We start from the raw sequence: 16867 nt of genomic DNA, 5'->3' as shown, positions 1-16867 counted from the left end.
TTAATCATGGAGCTTATGGTCTACCTCGCTAATTGGTACCCATACGCTGCATTGATTGTAAAAAGAATCTTCCAAAACGTTCAAGTACAAGATAGAAAAATGCAACATTACTTAAATATTCATCACAATAACCCAAAATGTTTTGAGTAACAAAACATGGGAAACAAAAAATCACTCATTTGGAGATAACAAATACGATTGGAGCTTCAGTGTATTTACAGTATCGTGTCAACAAGGAGAGGGATTAATCAAGTGCTTAGTGATTAAAATACAGCGAACTACAACTGTACCCCATCTAGTCACATGCCTGTTGCTATGTCGCAATACAAGGAGCAAATGTCACAAATCAACGAAGATGAAGTATTCCCCTTTAGCCATACTTCTAGTCACGCCTCCAGCATAGTATCACCATCAACTACTAGATCAACAGGTGAGTCTGATATCTCACGACATTTATTTCACCCAAAGTTGCTCATTGCAAATTTTATCGATTCATTCAAGCCGTTCGATTATGAGGAACTACCGCCGGTGTATCTTGAACATTTTCGGAAACTAGACCAACGACAAGCAAACCAAGGAGAAATTGAGTATGTACTGAGTTTACAAGATGACAATCTGCTACGACAACAGAATCGCACGAGATCTCAACTACATCCAGCACATCCCGAGTTTGACTACTCCACATTCAGTCAATTGGAGAAAGATGCCATTATTACATCCATGAGTCCGTTAAGTAAACGGCTACGTACACGACATTTAACGTGGATATCACTAGGAGCAAGTATTGGACTGGGATTGTTCATCACATCGGGCTCTTCCTTAGCACATGCAGGTCCATTGGGGTTATTACTAGTTTGGATGTTTATTGGGAGTTTCACATTCACGACAATGGCAAGCTTATCTGAATTGGCTACTGCATTCCCCGTGAGTGGTGCATTTGTCACATTCCCCACATTATTCATCAACAAGTCGGTGGGGTTTGCCATTGCATGGAATTATGCACTCCAATGGTTGGTGACGATGCCATTACAATTGGTTGCCGCAGCACTTTGTATTCAATTTTGGAATAGCCACCTCCATCCAGCAATATTTGTCACCATCTTTTACGTTGTCATAGTGTTTATCAACTTGTTTGGGGTGAAAGGGTATGGAGAGATTGAATCTTTCCTAAGCTTGCTTAAAGTTGTTGCTGTGATTGGGTTCAATATTTGTGGGATTATCATTGTCGCTGGTGGTGTACCTGGTCAGCCGTATATTGGAGGTGCCAATTGGCATAAACCACAAGGAGGGCTATTCAATGAGCACTCACCTTTTAAGAATATGTGTTTTATAATCTCCAGCTCTACATTTGCATTTGCTGGAATTGAGTTGTTTGCATTGGCGGCGGTTGAATCAGCAACACCAAAAACGTCAATCAACAGATCAAGAAAACAGATATTTTATCGAATTCTTGTATTCTACTTGGTGTCAATTATCATGATTGGGTTTCTTGTCCCATATAAGAACTCCGACTTGACAGGGACTACAGATGGACTCATTGATACCAACACATCACCATTTGTCATTGCCATCAAGTTGGCAAATATTCACGCTTTGCCTTCAATTATGAATGCAGTGGTTATAATAACGGTTATCTCAGTTGGCAATGCGTCAGTGTTTGCTTCCACAAGGGTTCTCAATGCTATTGGTGCTTTGGAACAAGGACCCAAGTTTCTCAACTTTATCGACCGCAAAGGTCGACCCATGGCGTGTCTTTTGATTCAATTTGCATTTGGTTTGCTTGCGTACCTTGTGTGTATCCCTGGAAACTCAACAGCTTTATCAATCTTTGAATGGTTATTAAGCTTGAGTGGATTGAGTGCGCTATTCACATTTTTGGTGATCAATGTATGTCAACTCCGATTCCATGCTGCTTTGAGCCATCGTGCGCGAGTGGCTCGTGAAGAACTCCTATACGTCTCCTCTAAATGGGTTTCCTGGTATGGTATAATCACAATTGTCGCTACTCTAGCGCTTCAGTTCTGGGCTGCATTGTGGCCTCCTAAAGGTGGTGTAGATGTTACTTCATTTTTCCAAATCTACTTGGGTGGAATTGTATTGGTTGCTAGTTACTTGGTTCACAAAGTCTATGACTACTGGTACAATAATGTCCCGTTGACGAAATTGTGGCTCTCTGTTGATGAAATCAATGTCGATATGGGTCGTCGGCAAGTTGATTTAGAAGCTGTGAAGCAGGAAATTGCTGAACAGAGGAATCTTTTGCAGAGTAAGCCCTGGTGGTATAAAGTGTATAACTTCTTTTGTTGAAGACAGAGTAGACTAAACCCGAAAGTAGTAAATAGAGAATCCGGGGTAAAAAGTAATACATAGAAAATAGGGGATACACAAGCTCCAGTAATATCCTCTTGTTTCAAGTGCATAGCAAGCAAGTCACTCATAAGAGGTCATTTTGCCTTCCCAGACAGCAAAAGCTTTGTTCAACCGCTTGACCGTGAATGTGAATGTGGGGTGAGCAAGCTTAAAACGTTTCCCATACAATAGTGCATGCTTTATGCATTGTTTTGAGAATCTCATGACGTCTTTGTTTATTTTTTTTAAAGGCCGATATCGCTCAACGCACCCCTCTCCAGCCTGCATATTTTGAAATCTGGGGTAGTGCAAAATAAGATTCTATTGACAAACTCTAAACAACCAAGTTTGTTGGGGTTACTGGAAATAGCATCAATCCATAGAGTAGAGATGTAACAATGTGTTGAGGCTGGGTGGCTTCGTGAGGGGATTGAAAAGGATCTACAATGTTAATACGCCACACTCTCTTAGTAAGTTGAGCTTTAATCTCTTATGCGTCTATGCAGACAGTCACAAGCAACTCTGTCATTCGAAAGCGAAACGAGAAAGAGGGGTGTGCCGCTGATAGTAAGAGTACTGTGTTTATACTTTTTAGTGTCTGAATAAAAGTTTTCCGCGTATTCGGAGTTGTGAAAAATAAAGCTAATGCTAACCCGTATATACGAAACAGTCTACAAAGCAACAGTGTCTTCTATTGTAAAAGAATCATGTATTCGAACTAAACCTATATCCCTAGTAAACCTCCCCCAGAAAACTAACTAACCCAACAAAAAACAAAGACAAAAAAATGTAAAACGGTGACAGTAATGCCCTTACTCAATAGAATGAAAGAACCAGCTTCGTCTATCCTATGAGAAATGTACCAACCATTTCCTGTAATTTATCTCAATCAACTCGTTATTCTTTGTTATTAGATCAGGAATTGTGTTGCAGTTGTGTTGCGAACTGAATGGTTTCAAGTGTTCGTTGCAGTATGGACATTGATACATTATTAGTGAATCGTCTGTAGCTTGACTATATTCATGTTCAAATTCGTCATCCATTTGGAAGATGTCTTCCAGGTTATTTATTTCTAAGTGGCTCATAGTGTAATTGATGGGTATCTCTATATTCGTGTTGTAAAGTTGATTTGAAATGTAGAAGTGAAAATTTATTCTTGATGGATATTTTGTTATCTATTTATATATTTTATAGCGGTTATATGCTGTATAGTAGTTACACAGTTTAACATAAAACTGTGTCTGACTCTTTTTTTTTTTGTTGAGGATTACACAAAAACGCACTCACTGTAGAATGACTAACTGTGGTGGTAATGGTGGTGGTATGAGTATTACACGTGATACAATACAATTGTGGCAATACACGACATTCTCGTATATGCATTATCCACAATCTAGATTCACAGTTTCTTCTATAACTACACAGTTTCTAAGAGTGAGTCTATTGTGGTGGTGGTAGAGCATACTAACAGTGGTGGCTTGCCTCGTTTGCACCATGACTCACAGAGCTGAAAGGCTTATCTCGAACCAGTGGCTTTGTTACGAGTTCTTTTTATGGTTCTTTTAAATTTCGGGTTTTAAAGTGCGAAGAATCGGTATTGCTTTGCAATTCTTTTTTGTTCTTTTCAGCCAGTGACGTATGTATACACTAAGTATCTCCGTACTTGGCAATGGTACACTCCGTATGAGCAATTGTTTAACCATTCGAGGAGATGCTTGCTTTGACCTGTTAGTACAAGTTATTATTAGAAGCTGCACTGTACAGTTGTGAGGGATTTCTTACAGACACAATTCACTTTACTTGCTTATCTCCCATGAGGGATTTTCCAAGCAATAGCAATTGACTTTTATCTCCTATATCCTTGTGTTCTTTCTCAATTCGCGCTCAAATTCCACATTCGGAAATTGAAAAAAGAGTCGCATGTTTTTGCCATACACGTGCGGTCTTTTTCTTTTTTTTGCCAAACCCCAAATTTTCAAATTTCCTGTTTAGTAAATTTGATCAACTGATTTGCAAAGAAAACACATTTTACTCACCACACTCTTGTTTCAGTTCACTTTCTTACGTCACCGTATAAAAACAAACTCTGTCTGACACTTTTTTTGAACCACAGTTGCGGCAATTTTCTCATCCATCTTTAGCAAGGCTTTATGTACAACCTGGTCCCCTTTTATTCATACCTCCTCTTGAAAAGGGGTTGCATTACTGTCAATGCATTTGATCTCTCCTATTCCATGTCATGTCTGTCAAGGGAGTAATCTATTATATGCAGTTTCATCCCTTCTTTCTTTCCCCCTTTTAGCTTTTACGAGTTACGACATTGTAAACACGACACAGATTTAGTTACCAATCCTACATATAGGTTGTTGCTTAGACCCCTTATTGTGGAACGTGCATACCGAATGTTCCATTGCCCTGACAAGTTAAGAACAGAGTATGAGAGGAGAGTTTTTTAGGGGGCACTGTTTTAAAGCTGTTTTTACCTGTATTGGCTTTGCGACCTCCTTTTCCAAGGCTCAATTTTCGTCAAGGCTTACCACGACAAAGAACTTGCGGTGAATTTCGAATTACAGTGTTACTTTGTCAGTTTCTATTCTTAAAATTTATGCTGCCAGTCATGCTATGGAAACACAGCCAGTGTCTATTGTTTTTTTTTTTCTTTTCTTTTTTGCAGCAAAATGAAAGCAAAACCCTTTTCTGTCGTCCCTTTCGCTTGCTAAAGTACACACTTATAATATAGTACTAATTTGATAGAAGGAGTTTGACTAGGAATCACAGAGATCAAACTAACTGCAATCGCCTTCTCCTTGGTCGTCGAGCTCACTCATTTGCCAGAGACCCAAGGTAAATGCAGAAGTTATACTACCAAACTGGACTGGAATGAGGGATACTGATCTAATTGAATTAATGGCCAGCCCATGAAGTAGTATTGCGCAGCTTTATTCTGAAAGCTTGTTCTGCATTTGGTTTTTTTTTTCAATTTATTCAACAATCCAGCAACACTCAAACAATTGTAAATTTCCATACTTAAACCTCATGAGGCTTGTATAGTAGCTTTGACTGGGATGGCAAGTCATTTGTCTTCAAAGTTGAGGCACTCTTCACCTCCTAGGGGGTGAAGTTATACCTTAGTTATATTTTACTTCCAACATAGCTACTCTTTTTAATTCCTCGGCTATATCTTCCTCGGCAATTTAATTTGCGTAACTTGAGATCATTCGGGAAAATTCAAATGAGAATTTGAGTCTAAAAAATAAAGCTATATTCCTGGCCGTCGAGGGTAGGACATATCCTAATTTCTTCGGTAGATCCTTGTTTTTCAACAAAGTGGAAGTTTTTTTTGTCTTAAATAGTCTGTTGAAGCCAACTCGATGAATATACGCCATGAATAATTCCTTACAAGGTTATTCATTTTCAGTGCAAATTAGTTGCCTTCTTGATGATTACACCAAAGAGATTAAGCTTCTTTTTTTTTTTGGTGGTTAATTAACAAGTTGGTGATGTGTGCCTTTTGTTATTTGTTTGTGTGGATGAGTTGCCAACTGGGCGATATGCACACAAATGAACCAAGACAGATTTGTCAATAGAAGGAAACATTTTTAATGTCAGCTCAAAGTATTGGCCACTTTGTATTGTCTTTCGAAGGTTTGCAGGGATGTCAATGTCATTGCTTCCCTTTAATGGGGTTGCTTAACTAGTGGAAATTTGGCTCGTTCTGTCCAATTAATTAAATAAGTGTTTGTAAAGAGATTGTTAAAACAAACTTTGTAGGTATATATTACTCTCATCTCTACTTTTAATGATACACTACAGAAGCAGTTTTTGTAGTTTTCGAAAAGTTAAATCTGATTTCAATACTTTTCTACGGTTGGTATAGGGACGTGTTAACTGTCAGTAGATGATGATGTTTGTAAACACTAGTAAGTCAATGCTTTCTCTCGATGTTTGTCTCCACTGGTGAGGGCAGATTGGACAGTTACTCTGATACAAAAGTTCGTACTCAACTAAAGTCTCAAATGTGGTGTTATATGGTCTGATAAACTTTTTAGTGTAAGGGTGGGGCTGTTTGTACACGTGCTTTCCTTGCAACTTTGAGTTATTTGGTTATTGTTATTATCATTAACCAATTAGATTGTGTTATTATTCTCTCTTTCTTTCCTTTAGTCCTTTGAGTCCCTTATGTATACTCTTGTGTTTAGTACACAAACATAAAAACTCCGAACAAGAAAATAATAATATAAAGATTAAGATTACGTAATACAACAACAACAGTAAATAAATTGAATGATTTTTAATTCATTTGTGGGGTTATTCATAAGATGAATATATAAATCAATTAATTTTTGACAACCAAAAACCAATTAAACAGACTCAAGCTCTTATATATAAACAGTTAGACACAGACTAAACACCCACTTTATTATCAGCTTCCTCCCTCAAATGGCTACTATCACTGATTTCAACAATACCACTTTCCAACATGAAGCTCATTTACCAGCCTTACCAGTACCTTCATTAAACCATACTGTACAACAACTATTGGCTGCTTTAAAACCAATTTCTTCACCAGAGGAATATGAACAACTCCTTTTTGAAGCTAATGACTTTGTCAATAACGATGTCATCAATTTAATACAATTGCATTTGGAAACATTGTATAAAAATCATCCTGATAAAAACTATCTCAACATTGTCAACAATGATATGACTCCTGCCATATATGGAGAAATCAAATCAGACATTTTACCTAGGAACCCATACCTTATCTTGGAAGATGATCCTTATGCAAAGACTATCCATCCACCAAATCAAGCTGAACGTACGGCAAATTTAGTCAATTCTACTTTAAAATTGATTGTTACTTTAAGAAATTTCACATTTAAACCAGATGTTACTCCCAAAAACCACAATCCTTTAACTATGCAATGCTTTTATCATTTGTTTGGTTGTACTAGAATGCCTGATTTGGAAGGTGGTACTTCTGATATTAGTATGAAGAAATACAAACACATTAATGACTCAAGACATATCATTATCCTTGCTAATAACCAATACTATTCTTTAGAAGTATTGACTGAATTTGATGAGGATATATACAAGGAAACTAAAACAAAGCATCAAATCATATTCCATGATCATGAATTGGTTGATATTTTTGAAGATATTATTGCCACGACTGACAAAATTCCAGTTGAAGATTCTATTAGAAATTGTATTGGTTCCATCACTACTCAACCTTTGAAGAATTGGAAAAAGGGAAGAGGTGAATTAAACAAGTCTAATCCAGAACAATTGAAACTAATTGATGATGCATTGTTTGTTGTTGTATTGGATTCAAATTCACCAGAAACTGAACAAGAGAAAACTTCAGTAATTTCTCATGGATCTTCAGTATTGTCGGAATCAAACATTCAATCAGGTACTTGTACTTCAAGATGGTATGACAAATTACAATTGATTGTTACTAGAAACTCAGTTGCAGGAATTGTTTGGGAATCATTGACTATGGACAGTACTGCCATCTTGCGGTTTATTAGTGACATTTATACTGATTCAGTATTGAAACTTGCTAAAAATATCAATGGTTCTGAATACACTTTGTTTGATGAAGCAGTAACCTTCGCCGATTCAACAATACTCAAGCCTAAACCAGAATTGATTCAATTTAATTTAACTGATCGTTTGCAATTTCTTATTCATTTGTCGGAAACGTCGTTGGCAGATTTGATCAACCAACATGAATATAAAACTCATACAGTTAAGTTGGAATCAAGATTGGCTGAAGAATTTGGACTTTCAGTTGACTCAATTATGCAAATTTGTTTTCAAATAACCAACTACTCCTTATATGGAAGAGTTGTAAACACTTTGGAACCAATCATGACTCGTAAATTCAGAGATGCTAGAACTGAATTAATCACGGTCCAAAATGAAGCTGTTGCCAATTTGTGCAAATTGTACATTACAAGTGCCAATACAGCTGAAAAGTTTGCTGCTTTCAAAGAATGTTGTACTATGCATCGCAAACAATACCACGACGCCATGCAGGGAAAAGGATTTGAACGTCATTTCATGTCTATTGCTCAAGTGGTTCATAAACCAGAAGCTGCTAAACGGTTAAATGAGATTAACTCAGATCTACCACCAATTCCTACGTATGACGACGAGGGTAGTGATGAAGAACAGCGCACTATGTTGCCCTTGTTGTTTAATACTTGTGTTGACAAGTTACTGAACCCTGAGCTACTTATTTCAAATTGTGGGAACCCAGCATTACGCTTATTTGGTATTCCACCAGCCATTGATCAAGGTTTTGGAATTGGATACATTATCCACAGTGATAAAATTATCATCACTGTTTGTTCCAAACATCGTCAAACGGAAAGATTTTTGGGAACTTTCCACAAGGTTATTCATGATTTGAAAATCCTGCTCAAGAGACATGCAAGTTTTGTTATGCATCTTAGTGAATCTGAGAATCGTAAAATCGAGTTTCAAAAGTTGCGGATTGAAAATGAACTTAGTCATGTTAATCTTACTGATCCTTCATTGAAACACCCAGTTTCGTTGACAATTAGAAGTGAATCAGGTACTACTACGCCAATGGAACGTCAAGAATCTGAAGAAACTGCCACCTCATTGTCATCTTCTGAAGAAGGAGAAGATTCAGATTTCGAGTTGCTTGGTGGGTATGGATACTTTGATTATGGTAATCTTGATCTTCGTTCGGAAGAGATTTCACGTACTCAATCACATATAAACAGTGGACCACAATCGGCAATTTCAAGTGCCTTAAATTCAAGACCTCATTCGCAAACCAATTTGAGTAAATATGTATTAACTCATGGTGCTGATATCAAGCATAAGCAAAACTTGACGGACCGGATTAGGGATAAGTTGATGTCACCTAGTGAGGAAAGCATGCATGCACCAGGTTCCAATATTGAAATTGTGCCTCCTGCTCGTAGAGGTAATGTTAGTTTTGATACAGGAGATGACGAGGAGGATGACGAGAAGAAAAAGGCAGAGCAAGTTGTAAAGAGTGCTAGTCAACGGAAGGGGTCTATTGGTAGAGAGCTTGAGCTTAACTACAATCATTGATTGTTATTTATTTTATATACACGTTTATTTATTGAAGAGATCACTCTCTTCTCGTAGTACACTGTAGTGGTTTTCTTCTTGCGCGCAAAAATATCTCCATCAATCCATATTACTAATTCCTCTTTCTCTCCACAAATGAAAGTCCTTCCATTGGGTCTATCCCAACTACTGAAGAGCTTAATCTCAATACGAGGCCCCGACGCAACCAAGTTCCTCAATGGACTACTAACATCCCGATTATTACCCAATATAGTCAAGAAGAAGCAACATACAATTAGTGCCAATGAACTCAAGCATTCTCAACTTGAATCAGTGATTGATCCCCTGACGAACTATGGATTGATGCATGAAGATATCTATGATCCGGATTATAATATCTATGTTACTCGAGAAGGTATCAATTCTATGATTTTGAATTCCAAAGGAAGAGTTGTTTCTGATTTGTTTATGTATTGTGATCCGTTCCATAGTGAAAAGAAGGATCTTAATCTGGATCTGGAGCTGTTGTTGAAGCAAGACCCAAGTTATTTATTAGAAGTAGATGAACTGTTATTAAACAAGTTGATAATGATGTTGAAGTTACACAAGTTGAGTGCCAAGGTCTCAATCACACCTGAGAAATCAATGACATCGTATTATTACTATAATGATTCATTGGAATTTGATTCGTGGTTGGAAGATGTCCAAATGCAATATTTCCGCACATTTGATCCTGTTAATGCTTTGCAACTGGCTAATTCGTTTATAGCTAACGAAGTGATTTTCCAGCAAGGTTTTGCTAAGAAGGTTTTGGGGTTTGCTGTTGATAATAGGATACCTAATTTTGGATTCAAGTTTGTTACAGATGGAAGAATAAGCGACCCTGAAAGTGGAAGTGTCAATGGAGATGTGTTTTCAAATACTTTTACTCAACAATTTGGTACTCCATCGCATCTAATTCCCGAATCTAATGTAATTGATCGAAGATTTCAAAATGGTGTATTTGAAACTGCTGATGCGCCTAGTGGTGAATCGCTCTTACCATTTGAATGCAATTTGGACTATACCAATGGACTATCTCTTGATAAAGGATGTTATGTGGGTCAAGAATTGACGATACGGACGTATAATAATGGAATCATTAGGAAGAGAATATATCCTGTACAATTTTTCAACTTGGATCAATATACAGTTGATGCAATAAAACAAGCACAGAATGAGGATGATGATGATGTTCCAGTTGCGTTCCATGAGACCAATGAAGTTGAACAAGTTCCATCATCGACTTTGAGCAAATTGGAAATGTCACCAATGTTTGAAGAAGAGCCAAAGGAGAGCGAAGCAACGAAAGCTGCTCCACCTCCTTCTGCTTCCCCATTTGGATCATCTTCAAAACCAGTAAGGAAAAGGAAGAGCTCCAGTGGTAAAGTATTGGCAGTTAGAGGCGATATGGGACTTTGTTTATTAAGTATGGCCGAGGTTGATAAATCACCATTTTTCAAAGTTGAGATACCTTCGTTTGAACATGGACATAGACAAGTTGGCGCTAGGGCGATTGTTCCTGACTGGTGGCCAGAGTAAGTTACACTTAGACACAAACTAGATCTTTTGTATATAGAAGAGAAGCTTTTTTTTCATTTTTGTACTAGGCTCTATGGAGACCCCGACGGAGCACCGTCTGTCAATTTTTTTTTTTATTCTTCTCTGCGAGAAAAGAATCGAAAGGTCTCTAAAATTGCAACAACAGATCTCCACCAATCTATAAGTCACCAGTTTTTTTTTTTACTTTCTCCATGTCAGAACAGATCCCAGTTGAACAGTACTTGCAATCCATTCACTCTGCCGCCTCCACAATCAGCTCCAAATTGGACGCTCATCCACTCTTGGCCCGTCCTCGAGTAATGATAATTTGTGGATCTGGATTAGGTGGAATTGCAAACACATTACACAAGACATCCGATACTCCAATTGTAGAAATCCCTTATTCCGATATCCCTGGATTCAAGACTTCTACCGTCCAGGGCCATGCCGGTAAATTGGTGTTTGGATTACTTGGAAGTAATAAAGTGCCTGTCATGTGCATGGTTGGCCGTTTGCATTTTTATGAAGGGTACAGTTTCCAAGAAACGACATTTCCAGTTAGAGTAGCTAAGGATTTGGGAGTTGGTACTGTTATTGTGACTAATGCCGCTGGTGGAGTTAATGAAAATTACAAGCCCGGTGATTTAATGGTTATTGAAGATCATGTTAATTTCCCTGGGTTAGCTGGATGGCATCCATTACGTGGTCCAAATTTGGAAGAGTATGGACCTAGGTTCTTACCGTTATCTGATGCATATGATCATTCATTGAGGAAGCTTTTCGTTGAAAAAGCTCAAGAGTTGAACGTAACTAGACCAATCCACGAAGGTACGTACTTTTTCGCTGCGGGACCTACTTTTGAAAGCCGTGCTGAAGTTAGAGCTATTAGAACATTGGGTGGAGATGCCGTGGGTATGTCTACTGTTCCTGAAGTGATCATTGCTCGTCATTGTGGATTGAGAGTGTTTGCATTGTCCTTGATTACTAACGCTGGTGTTGGCGCAAAGCCACCCAGTGCCTTACATCCAAACCCAGTGGCTTTGGACGATGGTATGGCTAGTCATGCAGAAGTTTTGGAGACCGCTGATGAGGCTTCAAAAGACGTTGAAAGGATAATTGAAGCAACTATAAATCAATTATAGAGTATTCTACATAAAATGTACATAGACAATTTTAGTATCCCCTTTCGTTTATCTACTTTATTGTTCTACTTCTCCTGCTGGTTCCCATTTTCCCTTCAAATTCTCTTTCCATAAAGTAACTTTATTATCACCACCGGAAACAGCCAAGATATTCCCAGATAATGACCAAGAACATCTCCAACAAACATCAGGGAACTTCTCCTCCATCAATGGTTGTTTTTGCCACTTACCATCCTTATCCTGCGTCCATATCAACACAGTACGGTCTTGCGATGCAGTAGCAATATAAGGGCGAATAACATTTGATGGCGACCATGCTACATCTCTAACCCAATCTGTATGTCCTTCCAATTTAGCTTCTTCGGTATAATTGTTTGTAGCGGGATCATATTTCCAAATCTTGGTCAAGTTATCTGACCCACAAGTAACGAATCGACGCTGTTGTTTCAAATTGGCAGTACTATCTTTCGACGAAGTCAATGTACTAATTGGTGCCCATGATGCTGAATTGACTCCAATTGCATGAGCATCAAATATAACGTGCGATGTAGTACCATCATCATTGAAATCAACTACGGACACTTTCCCATCCGAGGACGTGCACAACAAGACTGCTCCTAGTTCATGAGGTGCCCAACTCACCGAGTTTACACTGGCTTGATGTATGGTGTGTTCAGCAATGATTGACCATTGCTGAGTTTCTGGTTGTTCTTTCCAAATTAAAGCCTTACCATCGTATGAGCAGGATGCTAAGATGGAGCCAAATTTAGGATGTGCCCAAGCAACTTGCCAAACGGGACCTTCGTGGCCAACTAATGTCGTGATTAATTTGTAGTTGTCAGTGCCTTCAATATCAAATAGTTTTATCGTCTTGTCGGAAGAGCATGAAGCTAATCGTTTACCGTAGTAGTCTAATACGGCATCGTGTATTAAATCCTCGTGTGCGTTCCCAATTGTTACCATTATTGAGGAGTTGTTGTTGAGTTAGTTTTACTGTGTCTTTTAAATTTTTCGATTTTTTTTTTTTTTGCCAGTTGACGTCGCCTTTTGGGACGTGTCAATAAACTAGCGTCATAGAAAATATACACCAGTTTTGTTGGATGGTACCAAATGAGTGAGAAATCCGAGGATGAACTACTGGCATTATTCACAATAACTTCGTCCCTTACTGATAGAGTCAATGAATCAGATGAGACAATTATCAAAATTAACAACATTGTCAAAAGTTTAGTTTCGGAGAAGGAGTTTCAGCGATTGAGTAAACATGAGGAACCAGAAACAAGCGAAACTGCCACTACAGACGAGATCAAACAACTTGAAGAACAGAGATTGCAGTTGGTGATGGAGCTTCAAAAACAGGACTACATATCTTCCAAATTACAAGAATTGGTTAAAGAAAATCAAGAACTTTTAGATACGATTAAAGATTACATATCGAAATAGGCTGCGTGCATTTTCTACTCACACAAAGAACCCGTACAAGTACCTCATCACCTTCAGACTCATTGTGTCCACTTCCTTTTTACAATCAACGAAATTCTCATCGCCAGTCAATTTCAAAGCATATTCCCTCCGTTGTTGTTCAGTGAAAATCACCTTCATATCTGGATGACTCAATGTTTCACCAATCAAGGTTTCCAATCTTTTTTCAGCTTCAAGTTGTTTATTGCTGTAAATTTTGAAATTTTCTTCAAGTTCACTAATCTTTTTACCAACAATTCTCGTCTCGTATGATAATCGATCAACGGTGTTGGTCAACATGTCAAGATTATAATTTAAATGATCAGAAATACCAGTCTCCACAATTCGATTCTTGTTGGTGTATACTTGATTCTTGAGGTTTTTCACCTTAAGCAAGTCAATGTTTAGCAATTGGAAGGATTTCGCCAATGTGGCATTTGAAACACACATGTTTTCATTGGGGTTTTCAAAGTAATAATCACGAAGATTCTCATATTTGATTAAATCATCAATTGTATCAAGATACATTTGTGACACTTTTGACATGGACCCCAATGAGAGATCGGTTGTGTCAATTGAAGTTGTGCTGAAACTGCGAGGTCTTGTACGAGATATTTCAACAACTGATGGATTAAGCGCATTCTTAGTCTTGAAATGAACAAAAGATGATAAATTCTCCTCGTTCTTGTTGAGTAAACTTGGCCATGAGTTTCTTCTATTCAAGTCCCGCTTGAATTGAACTAACAGCTCATTTGTATGTTCATCTTTGATATTTGAATGCACACTAAGTCGACGATCATCAGTCAGACTAGTATCATCAAATGAGGCTGAATCGTCACCAATTTGTAAAAAGGAATCCACCAATGAAGATGATTGAAGTGATCGTTCACGACCACCATTGCTACGTGGACCAAGATGAGTTGAATCAATTTTTTCATCCAGTATATTTTTCCGACTTTGTAAACCAAACCTTTTTGTAAAACCAAGTGCATATCTTGAATTGTACGTAGATAATTGGATGTTACTATTTTGAATAATCCTGTCTCGTAAACTTTCAAAAGTGTACAAATGACTATCGACTTCGTTGGCTTTACTTTTTCGCTTGTGCTCTTTCGACTTTGCTTGATCAGCGGTTTCATAGGGAGTAAATGCGCTTCCTTGAACACCATAAAACAACTTTATCAATGTCTTGCCCACTAGGAAATTTTTCACCAAATTATCCAATTCTTGCGTCTCGACATCAAGTGGACTCATTGTGTCTGCAAGTTTGGCAATTCTATTTCGAATACCTCCACTTTTTCCCTTCACTTCATCGGGCTCCCTGTTACTTGCAGCTGCTATTCTATCCTGCACTGAACTCTTCATTACATTGGTCAATTTTTTCAATTCTCTTTTCCCATACATTCTTTTCGTGTTTGGTGATTTCTGCGTTGGCGAGGTCAACAAGTCATACTCGTCAATTCCGTCATTGGCTCCATATGGTGCAAAATAATTGTAGCTTCTTGTAGGCATCAATCGCGAGTTGGTTGTGGTGAACAACTTATTCAAAGTCTCCATATCCAATTTTCTAGTCTTTTCCAACTTATACTGTCTCTGAAACAGACTAATTGATAGCATAAAGTTTTCAAAATCAAATGGATCTTTAGGAACGTCCGAAATTCCCAGAAGTTGTAATCGGAGTCTGATACTAAGAATCAAACTAATTATTGCTGCAACAGTCCGTGCTGGAAGTATACCAGCTTTGATATTTGGTTTTGAATTGAAATGAGGCAATCCAATCAAGTTCCACCAACTATTTATTGCTTCTTCTGTCTTAACACAAAGCAATCCTGTGCAGTATCTCCCATCTAGTAGATCAAAATAAAATAAACAAGTTTGCACCACATTAACAAGTTCTCTAACGGCAAAATTTACCGGTTCTTTAACATTGTAGATTTTGTACATTTGTCGAAACTTGTCTTCACAAGCATCTGAGATTTTGCTAGTTGTTAGTGACACTGACCTACCAGTGCACTGTAACCTCTTCAAATTGGAATTGACAATAAATGGTGCTTCCATCACCCTGGCATCTCCGTTGGACACTGGTATCAAGTTCAAATGCGGAGGAAGTGACGTTAAGTTAGTGACAAAACACACATCGTTCTTGCTTTCAGCCTTTTCCTTTCTTGGAGCTTTGCTTGAGATCGTATTTATTGTCAATAAATCATGGTCAGAATTTGCTCTTGTCGTATTCGACTTTTCCACCGTCTTCATTCGTGAATGGTTTTGTATCAACTCGGTTAGGTACTCTTGAAATCGTAAAGGATAATACTTTGTTGGCTTTTTGATGATTGTAAATTTGACAACAGCAATTTTGGACAGTTCATTACCGGTGAATGCAGTGACAATAGTACCAATGTGTCTGTTGATGACCCATTGTTCCACCAAATACAACTCGAATCCTGTCACTTCAGACTCCTCTATGAGATAAAACTCATTCGAGTCTATGAAATCCTTTTGAAAGTACTTGACTGCATTGAAATCCGGTATTAAATATGTGATAAAATCATTGGGATTGTCTGACAAGTTGCCATTAGTGACAAAATTTGTTGATGACACTGAATTTTTCTTGAATGGTTCGTTACTGTTTTGAGTGACTTGTTTTGCTGCTTGTAGGTTCTCAAACGAGCTGCCTAAGGACATGAGATGTAGTTAGGGGTGTAGCGGTTGGGCTTGGTGAACGGGATACTGCGATGCGATATTTTGTCAATACGTACTCCTCGTTTCGCGACTCAGTTTTCTATTTTTAGTAAAAGCCGCATCTATTACCAAAACAAGAATGTTACAACAAGAGATTAATTCAGAAGTAATGAGGAAACGTATGTGATACTGGTTAAGGCTTAGTTTTGAAATTATAGGGTTGTAAATTGCCTGATTGTTGATGTTGTTGCTTTAGGGGCTGAGAAAGCTTGTGTTGCGTTACGCTTCTCAAAGTTAATAAGAAGTGTATTCGCGCAAACACTTCTTGTACGCTAAACTCAATAAGCTTAATGGATCGAGGATGAGATGCTATCTAGCAAAACGGCGAGAGATAGATCCTTTGCTTATCTATTTTGATTATAAAGATAAGTCGTGATAAAAAGTAATAGTGTCACAAAAGTGTGAAATTCGACATTATCAATTAGAGTTTTCGGAACTCGCCGTTGTCGGCAATCAATGCCCAAAATTATTGAGGCTAGTGCATCCAAAGAAGCAAGGCAAAATTAGGTCTCCTA

The 16867-nt window shown here is 37.9% G+C and overlaps 5 protein-coding genes across 5 annotated transcripts; 3 read left to right on the top strand and 2 right to left on the bottom strand. All coding sequences in view use genetic code 12, as the record gives it.

Moving 5' to 3' along the window:
- Positions 1 to 303: 303 nt before the first annotated feature.
- On the top strand, positions 304 to 2307 carry I9W82_000568 (uncharacterized protein; the record flags this gene model as incomplete). Its single annotated transcript, XM_067694882.1, has 1 exon — positions 304 to 2307. One exon carries the CDS (start codon positions 304 to 306, stop codon positions 2305 to 2307), a length of 2004 nt encoding a protein of 667 aa, XP_067550593.1.
- Positions 2308 to 6789: 4482 nt separating this feature from the next.
- I9W82_000567 (uncharacterized protein) lies at positions 6790 to 12152 on the top strand (the record flags this gene model as incomplete). The annotated part of the gene is made up of 3 exons (XM_067694871.1): positions 6790 to 9397; positions 9704 to 10986; positions 11235 to 12152. 3 exons carry the CDS (start codon positions 6790 to 6792, stop codon positions 12150 to 12152), a joined length of 4809 nt encoding a protein of 1602 aa, XP_067550592.1.
- Positions 12153 to 12209: 57 nt separating this feature from the next.
- On the bottom strand, positions 12210 to 13115 carry SEC13 (GTPase-activating protein; the record flags this gene model as incomplete). The annotated part of the gene is made up of 1 exon (XM_067694860.1): positions 12210 to 13115. One exon carries the CDS (start codon positions 13113 to 13115, stop codon positions 12210 to 12212), a length of 906 nt encoding a protein of 301 aa, XP_067550591.1.
- Positions 13116 to 13262: 147 nt separating this feature from the next.
- On the top strand, positions 13263 to 13595 carry I9W82_000565 (uncharacterized protein; the record flags this gene model as incomplete). The annotated part of the gene is made up of 1 exon (XM_067694849.1): positions 13263 to 13595. The coding sequence occupies one exon, from the start codon at positions 13263 to 13265 to the stop codon at positions 13593 to 13595; it is 333 nt and encodes a 110-aa protein (XP_067550590.1).
- Positions 13596 to 13613: 18 nt separating this feature from the next.
- On the bottom strand, positions 13614 to 16295 carry I9W82_000564 (uncharacterized protein; the record flags this gene model as incomplete). Its single annotated transcript, XM_067694838.1, has 1 exon — positions 13614 to 16295. One exon carries the CDS (start codon positions 16293 to 16295, stop codon positions 13614 to 13616), a length of 2682 nt encoding a protein of 893 aa, XP_067550589.1.
- Positions 16296 to 16867: the final 572 nt, after the last annotated feature.

Source organism: Candida metapsilosis (genome assembly GCF_017655625.1).
Source record: "Candida metapsilosis strain BP57 chromosome Unknown scaffold1, whole genome shotgun sequence".
Taxonomy (NCBI): domain Eukaryota; kingdom Fungi; phylum Ascomycota; class Pichiomycetes; order Serinales; family Debaryomycetaceae; genus Lodderomyces; species Lodderomyces metapsilosis.
Note: the sequence above shows the minus strand (reverse complement) of the source record. Positions and strands in the feature narration are given on the sequence as shown.